The sequence below is a fragment of the Myotis davidii genome, unplaced genomic scaffold (genome assembly GCF_000327345.1).
Source record: "Myotis davidii unplaced genomic scaffold, ASM32734v1 scaffold247, whole genome shotgun sequence".
Lineage (NCBI taxonomy): Eukaryota > Metazoa > Chordata > Mammalia > Chiroptera > Vespertilionidae > Myotis > Myotis davidii.
In genome coordinates, this window is record NW_006299593.1 from 3306773 (window position 1) to 3316169 (window position 9397).

General features: G+C 39.8%; 1 protein-coding gene across 1 annotated transcript in view; it reads right to left on the reverse strand.

Moving 5' to 3' along the window:
• Positions 1-5570: 5570 nt before the first annotated feature.
• The window catches only part of ANTXR1 (anthrax toxin receptor 1), a 218443-nt gene continuing 214616 nt past the window's right edge, over positions 5571-9397 (reverse strand). The window contains exon 19 of the mRNA XM_015571469.1: positions 5571-9396. Within this exon, the coding sequence (XP_015426955.1) occupies positions 9280-9396 (117 nt within the window). The 3' untranslated portion in view covers positions 5571-9279. The remainder of the gene's footprint in view (position 9397) is intronic.

Consider the following 9397-nt stretch of genomic DNA (forward strand, 5'->3'; position numbering starts at 1 on the left):
TGCTAAGTGGTAGAAGCAGAATTTATTTTTATTAAACTTTTTTTTTGTTATTAAATACTTCAAACAAACAGAAACATTCCAAGAATAACATATCTGGTACCTTCTGGACCTACTCACAGCTCTATGAGACGCTAACAGTAAGCCATCCCTGAATCATACTTTTAAAGAGCAAATATTAACATCATAGTTGAAGCGCTCTGTGTTGCCTTTCTTGATGTTTTCCCTCTCCCTCTCTCCTTAGAGGTAACCACTATTTGAAGTTGGTGTTTATTATTACCATGCACATGTTTATATTTTGATTACATACGCTATACTGAAAGACAAAAACCAAGAAAAGGACCTAGAACCCTAAAAGTCAACATAGTCAGTATATGAATGAACTAGAAAAATACTCTACGTCAAAGATAGAAATAGGAAGGAATCTGGCTTGTCAATGTTAGCTTAAAGGAGAACATTTTTTCTTGAGAATTCTTAAGCACAAGCTGGCATTCATGAAAGTTGTAATCCAAATCTACACTATCTGCATGATTCTAAATAACTTTTGGTCAGAATTTATTTCAAAATAGTTCTGGATTGGTAATGATTTCAGAAGCAAATATAAGTCCTCTTTGGAGAAATACAATCACAAAACAAACCTGCAAGGTTTTCATGGATAAAGTTCTGAGAAATATGAGCTCAGAGGAAAAATAAAAAACCATATAAGGAGACAAGGTACTATGAACAAAAGCCAGCAGGAACAACAGGCCACAGAACCACCAGCAAAGATTTTAGATGTGGGAATTATTGATTACAAAATATAAATTAAGCATGTTTTATATATTTAAAGAAAGAAAAGTGGTGACTAAACATTTAAGGTACAAGTGATTATGAAAGGTGAACAGGCACATTTGAAAAACAACCAAATAGAATTCTTTAAAAAGTCAAATATAAAAATTCAAATAAAAACTCAAATGATGGTTTAAAGAGAGAAGTAGATATAGGTGATAAATCCATGAGCAGGAAAATAGGTCTGAAGAAATATTCCAGAATGTATAATACAGAGACAAAAAGGTAGAAAATATGAAGAACAGGTTAAGAGGCATGGAGGACAGGATGAGAAGGTCTAACATATGTCTACTTGGAGTACTAGAAGAAAAGGAGAGAGAATGGAGGAGAGGAAATATTTGAAGAGATAATGACTAAAAAAAATTTAGACTTGATGAACATACATGCATAGTTCAGATTCAGGAAGCCCAATGGGTGTATAGCTATATAAACAAATTTTTGCTTAGACCGATAGTAGTGAAACTGAGAAGTCCAAAGACTAGCGAGAGCAGATGATATTCCCAGCTGGGGTGGGTATGCTTTCTATCAGCCATGAAGAGTGGATCTGGGCAGAGTGCTATACTATCCACTACAAATTTTCATAATATTAAGTAAAGAAACACAAAGTAGAAAATTGTATTTACGGTATGATTTCAATATTTTTAAATGGGCATATAAAAACAAAAATGACTAAAAGAAAATATTCAAAAGGTTTTGTCTTGGTGTTGGAATAATGGATAACTTTTCTTTTCCCTCCAACCTATATCTTATAAACACATACAGAAAACCTTAGAGTACTTTATAGAACACACTGATCCTCTCTATGAACTGTTCAAATTGGTCAGAAAGTTAACATCCGTGTCCTTCAATAGGTGAATGGATTAACAAGTTGTAGTACATCCAAACAATGGAATGTTACTCAGCAATAAAAAAATGGTCACTCAAGCAACAAAAAGACATGAAAGAACCTTATATGCATACTAGAGGCCCGATGCACGAAATAGACTCTGCCCTCTCACAGTCCAGGAGCCCCGCGATTGATCAGCCCACAGAGGGAGGGCCTGCCCACTGCTGCCAGCTAGGTAGCCTGGGCCTCCCTCTGTGGGGCGATCATGGGGCGATGGCGGGGTCCCCTAACCAATCACATCGCACCCACCTTGGCAGCAGCAGTAAGTGCTGGGTCGCCATAGCGCCCGCAACCCAGGAGTAGCCCGCTCGCTACTCCCCGCCCACCCGAGCCTGCTGCGTGTGCAGCCTGGTGTTCGGTCATCCGTTCGGACGTTTTGGATGTTACGGACCCTGGCTCTTTATATATTAGGACTGCTAAGTGAAAGAAGACAATCTGCAAAGGCCATGCACTATATGATTCCAGCTTTATTGTATTCTGGAAAAGACAAGACTATTGAGACAGTAAAAATATCAGAAGTTTCCAGGAGCTCAAGGGAAGAGAAGAGGAAGGACGAAGAATGGTGGAATTATTCTGTATGAAAACATGGTGGATACGTGTGCATTTGTTAAATTCTATTAGGACTGTATATTGCAAAGAGTGAATTGGGCTTTAGTATAGATTTATCAATTGTAAAAATGTACCACACTAAAGCGAGATGTTAATAATAAGGAAAACTATGTGCATAGAAGTGGGGATATATGGGAATTCTCTACACTATCTGCTCAATTTTTCTGTAAATCTAAAACTTTTCCAAAACATAAAGTCTATTAAAAAATAAAAATAAAAAAGTGAGCCGCGGCTTCTGTGATCTACAAAAGGCAACACATTTAGCAGTAGTTGAGACAGAACAGGCTCAGCAAGCAGGTGAAGAGACCTCTGTATTAAGGCCTGAACAAAGCCCTTTCAGGCCACTGTGAAATATTAGAACATAAATCTACAAATAAACAGCTGCTTTGTGTATGGCTGCTTTGTTAATGGGTATCACAACAGCTTGACTCCTGATTCAGGATTCTTGCTGTTTCCTCAATGAACCATGACACAATCGTTGAGGCTTGCTCTCTGAATTCATGGAATGGCAGGGAGTCTGGTCCTGTGACAGGACACTTGATAAACAAACGAGGCAAATTGGAGCTGATTCTGCTGGCGACTGCCAGTGCTGGAGCTGTTTTTTCCTTCTGGCACCTACCCTAAGTTCTGGCATCTACTCTTATTTTTCCTCCCAGGCCAACAGCAAAAAGGACTTGACCTCAGTTGACCCAGAATGTGGAAGAATGTGTATGCATTGAAAAGTAACCCAGTCAGCTGACAAAGTTAATAAATTTTCATAATAATTCATTCAGTACCACCCAGTGAGAGTCCACACTGTGAATATTTGCTCAAAGGCAGTGAGAAAATGAGAACTTGTTTATTACCTCTGGTTCTTGAAAGAAAACATGGTCTCAGATAGAGCTTTCATTTCTATTGTTGATCTGCTTAAACATTCAGAGGTGGAAATTCTTCATTTATGTTTATTCACTCAACTAACATTGGTGAACTCCTATTATGTGACAGGCACCTTATGCATAGATTTGTGGGTGGGGAGGCTACACAAATACATGCTCTACTACAGTATCAGAGTTTGTGTGTGCTGGGGGCGGGGGGAGGGAGCGGTGAAAAGAACCTTTTTATTTTCCAGGCTTATTTTTGCCTTGACTATAGAGAGTATAACTCGTTCCTGCCCTTCCATTCTTCTTCCCACCCTTTCCTGCTTTTCCCTGGGAGTTGATACCTATCTGATCGGTAAGATTATAAGACTCATCCATTCAGGGCAGTGCTATCAGTGGACAGACTATTAATTACAATCAAGAAAACTTTCTTGCATTCTCTTTTCTTTAATTCATGCAAAATCTGTTTTTATGCAGCAGAGACAGAAATTTCATCTTATTTTTTTCCAATTAGCCCTTTATTTTATTTATTTTTTGATTTATTGATTTTCAGGGAGAATTTATATGACTAAGTGACCATTTGAATGTTCAGTAAAAAGAAATCAAAGATTATTCCTAATGGAATGATGAGGTTTCTAAATGGTTTAGGTATGATAACTCCAAGTCAACACAATATAATTGTAATCAGAATACAGTCCATGTATTTTGCATATGCCAACTCTATAGCCTTCTACCAAATGTTGGATAATTATAAGCAATGTTGAACTTATTTACTATATATTTAGAGGGACAAAGTGTTATAATGATTGTGATAACCTGTGAGACTCCAGAGAAAAGCATATTTTTCTGAAGACAGAAAACTGGATTTAGTGATGAATAATTGTGAATCTCCTGCTCAAGTTCATGGTGAGCACCTGATCAATGATCTTATTCCTGTCCCTAATGGTTCCTTCGCTTAGTCAACTTAATACATTGGAGCACTATTCAGGGTAGTTGAAGTGATTTCATCAGAAAGCTGGTCAGTAATACAAACAATATGCAGGATTTAAAAATTCTTCATACCATACAGTAAGCATTTTTTCCTACTTCTAATATGTTTCTGGTTTTATTTATTACACTTAAATTCAGCTGGAATTTATTTGGGTGTAAGGAGTGAAGTAGGACTCTAACTCCCTCGCTCCCACCCCTTCCAAATTGCTAGCCGGTTATCTCAAAACGATTCAATGTTTAAGAATGTAATTTAAAAAATGTCTATGTGCTCTGAATGCTATGAAAGTAGAATACTAATGAAATCTTGGAAATAAATTGTGGCATAATTTTCTGTTTGCAGATGTTTTTATTCCAATTAAGATAAATCCAACGCTTAATGAGGACTTCAAAGAAAAAAATTCAGCCCCACTGGCCTGGCTCAGTGGTTGAGCATCAACCTATGAACCAGGAGGTCATGGTTCAATTCCAGGGTCAGAGCACATGCTCAGGTTAGGGGCTCGAATCCCAGTGTGGGGCCTGGGGGAGGCAGTTGATCAATGTTTCCCTCTCATCATTGATGTTTCTATCTCTCTCTCCCTCTCCCTGCCTCTCTGAAATCAATAAAAATATTTAAAAAATGTTTATTATTTCTTCATTTCTGATACAAACCACTTTATTCTTCTTAGCAGCTTCAGTTCAGCTCTTTCACTTACAGTTTTTTTGTAGAACCATGACGACGTGGTTTTTTATTTGTTCCTGACTCTCTCTCTCCTCTCTCTCTCTCTCTCTCTCTCTCTCTCAACTCAAGGGAGAGAGATAGAAATCTCAATGAGGAGACTCATTGATCAGCTGCCTCCCGCATGCCCCACATTGGGGATTGAGCTTCCAGGCATGTGCCCTGACTGGGAATCCAACCGTGATCTCCTGGTTCAGAGGTCAATGCTCAACCACTGAGCCACGCTGGCGGGCAATAATAAACATATTTTGAAGTGTAAGTAGAAAGAAGGGTATTTACTGCAGCACTATCTATAATACTGCTGGGTTTCTTGAGCAGCTGCAAACCTCTGGAATACTTGCTCTGTAAGTCAAATCAATCATAGCCACGTTTTTGTTGCAGGCACACAATCCTAAATGAGACAACGTATTCCTTCTGTGTTCTTCTCTGTCGCCATCTTTTATTTTCACTTAAGGTTGATTGCTTTTTAAAATTTAAAACGATTACTGGAAACAAAGAATATTTTGAATGTTGGGCAGCTAAAGAAGAAAGAGTAATTAAGACAGGAGTTCAGCAGAGGGCACAAAATAATTTGTGAAGCATAATTTCATTTGCAGAGGGCAGCCATTTTATTATGACCAGGATGTTAAACACTTGACCAATCTACGTTTTATTTTTATAACAAAGAAACAACCAGGAAAAGAGTTGATTTTAAGAATTTATTATTTTTTTTTAAAAAAGCAACTTCCAGAGTTCGTCATTGTACAGGCTTAGCCCGGTCTCCTATAGCACGGTACAGCGATTACTAATTGTTTTTTAATAATGACTCAGAGGCACTGGAGATCCATAACTGTCTTCTGAATTATCAGAGAAAGAAAAAAAAAAGACTTAGAAGAAGAGTTTAATGTTAAGTGTATTTATAAAAATCATATTCTAGTTCTTTTAAATTGGTTATCCAAGTATGATAATATAGTAGAGCTCAGATAACTAGAAAAGGCAACTGACCAGAACACCCCCTTCCCACGCGGTGTGCATTAACAGGCACTTTACTGCTTACATCTTTATATGGTTTGCAAACTAATTCAACCCATTTCACACAGCATTAATTATTTTTTATTAAGTTCTCATCAGGCTGAAACCGCTGCTCATTATCTCACAATTATTATTATTATTTTTCCTGATTTTTTGATGGTTTCCCTCATCTGACAGTGTTTGGACTTTAGTGTACATGAACGTTTGCGAACATCTCTGCCCCTTCTAGTGATATTTACAGTGAGGTTCCTCATGGCCAGGTATCCAAGACTGTTCTTTAATTTGTCCTCCAGCTCTGCTCTTGACCTTGGGAAAAGAGAGACCTTGTGTCTCACTGGAATATGTGCCAAGCTCCAGGCCAGAAGCTCCTGGTCATTAACAGAGGGGACCCCTCCAGGTTCTTATTAATGCTGTGCAAACAAGGGTCTCGTCGTTTCAATAACTATTTGTACATTTATAAAAGCAATACAGTCATGGGAAAAACCAACAAGCACAGCTTGGTAGAATAACCTGCCATGAAATATCATTGGCTTTATAATAATTTACTACAACTGTTCTTTTTATTCACACTGGATAGGAAATGCTTCCATCTAACACATGGAATACGAATATATACAACAAAATGTTGGGTTTTATTATATAAAAAAAACTTCACAAAGACAATAACATGGGGGGTTTAAAAAATAATTTTGTGCAGTTTCCTGATCACAATCATATGTCTGCTGCCTTTTACAGGGAATGATACAAGTACAGATAGATTTTATAAACCAGTTAAAGAATTTTCCTGCCTGTAATAGCCTACTCTTAAAATATTGCCTTGTTCATATACAGTATAGGTGTTTTTCCTTCTCAACTGTAATTCTAACTGACACAATGAGTCAGTTTTAAGGACATACCCTGCCAATCCTCTTCAAAATCATCATATATTTGCAGTTCCCTATTTCATCAAAAAGTTCACGAAACAACATCTTGGAAACTGCACAGGGCTTCTGATTGATGTGCTGTTGAGATCCTGAATGTTGCATTCACACCCGATTTTTTTTCACAACATCAGCATCTCAGCTTGAATTTTCTTAAGGCCGCAGTGAGTCATGCGGCAGCGGTGTGGGGTGGACTGTCTTGTACTGCCAGCAGTCAAAACAGTTGTCATGGGCTCAACATCCCTATACTGTGAGCCTGGGGGGACCCATTCTTCTGTGGAATGGTTTTCTGGAGTCCAGCAATGTCCCTGCAAGTGTTTGAGACATCCTGGCTCCTACTTCATGAAGGACTATACTAAAGAAGCAGCCTAGTATTCTAAAAATAGACAATACAGGCCAGGTTAGGGGTGGGGGTGGGGGGGGGAGGTGGGGGAGGTTGCTTTCATAAGTCCTGGACAGCATCTCTGATTTTAGCTCTATGAGAAGGCTGGGGGGTTCTCTGGGAGTGGCAGGCTGGGAGAAGGGCTGGGTCTGAGGTACACTTGGAGAAGTGTCTGTTTGGCATCCACACTGCACATTTAGTGCCTATAGTCTAGGCACTGTGCCTAGATCTATTTTTCCCTGACTGTACCTTTTTTGCCTAAGGGTTTCCCCATTCCCCCATGTTTGTTTTTGTTTTTTAAATAGGTTTGGCAAATAGAGCTCCTCTCTCTCTCTCTCTCTCTCTCTCTCTCTCTCTCTCTCTCTCTCTGTAATTATAATAGGTGAGTGGTGGTTTTTTGGAGTTGTAATTTGAGGGCTGTGGAAATCATTGGGCTACATGGGAATAGTGCTGTGATTGATTAGCAATGTCTGTAGTGGCTAGAAGAATAGGTGTTTATGGAATGCATGCCAGGTCCTTATGTCTTTGTTCTAAGAAAAGTGAAAGAACGAGTCTGGCTTGATGGGTTCTTAGAGGATCTTTGGAGACCAGAGCCCAACGCACTGCATTTATATTTATATTCTACTTTGTTCCTGAAAAGATTTAAGGAGCTTGGGAGAGGAATTTTAAGAACTGTGGAAAGTTGGAGGAGGAGATAATTTTGAATAGGTTTGTGCAGGAGGCCTTCAACAATGGCCCTATTTCCACCCCTGGGTGATGAAACCCAATGTTTAGAAAGTGTTTACAGCGCTTCTGCTCACAACAGATTCAGAACGACTGGGGGCAATGGAGTGAGCCCCAGGCATGTGGAAATTCCAGGCAGAGCATTTCTGGTGTATTGCCTCTGGGTCAATAGCTGATAATAAATTGTGAGTATGTTGAAAAGCCAAGAAGAAATCTACTTGCACCCACATACGTGCCTTTTTGGGGTTAATCAAATAACCCGGTGATAGTTTCCTTAGTATGTCAGGACCATTGTCTCACAGCTCTATCTAGAAGTCCCTGGTGCATAACTTTCCCAAGAAAGGAGAATAAAATCAGTGAAATTGTGTGGTAGGTGCTAGTGGTGCCATTTTGGGAAGATCAACTCACATTTATCTCTGGAAAATGGGATCAATCACTTCTTCATATCTCAAATGATTTAAACCAAAGCCAATCTATATTTTTACCACGAATCATTAACGGGTTGCTCACTGACAATGTATTGTCTATGATTTAGGGGACGATGTCGGGCCAAAGCCAGCCACCAGCTGCTGATGGCTGTGGGTTTTAGAAACTGTCTGATGCTCCCATCAGTATGCCCCTTATCAATGCACACACCCGATTCACTTACACAGCAACATGGCAACATACCTTTTTCCATCAGTAAACACCTGCTCTCTTCCTCACTTGAAAACTGGGAGAGTTTGGAAGGAAAATATGGTGTGTTTTTACTCCTCTGAAAATCCCAGTAAGACATACTTTTGGATATCTGTCTGATGTTGAGTTTCTTGCCACCGTGGCTACTCCAAGCTTCCCCTAAATGAGTAGGCAAAGGGTTTCCACCTTCCTGGGTGGTGCACGGGGTTGAGGATTCCTTGGTTTCTGGGCCAAGGGTCCAAGGTTAAACGATGGAATTGGAGAGAAGGCGAGAAAGCAGCATTTAGAAACTCAGCAATGTTATTTCTTAACCGACTCCTCAACTCACCCTCAGAGAAATGATTTCTTATTGGTCTCCATGAGACACAATCCCATTTAGAGCATCTCAGCAGTTTCACTGTCTCTGGAACCTTCTAGAGGTGATGGCTGGCTGGCTATGATTGCGACTGTGGTTGCCTTCTCATTTGTTTTCAGGCATTTCAACATTTCGATTTCTTTCCGCTGATCACAATTGTCGGCACATTGGCATTATAAACCGGTTTTTAAAATGTGTGAACGTTAGTGGGCTTTGTCACCACTCATTTCCAAAGCAGAAGCCTCCTTTAACTGGAGAGACTCGTTCTAACACCACAGAGGAGCCTCCTCCCTAAAGTTTCTGAGAGAGCCCAGAGCATGAACTGTGGGTTCTAGACCGAAGGCCTAGGAGGAGGCCGGGAGGGGGGTGGAGCCCTGTTGGGAGGAGGAGCCTGAGGGGGAGGGGGAAGGGTGGAAGGTGGGGATGGAATTGGAGGAGTGGGAGCATTG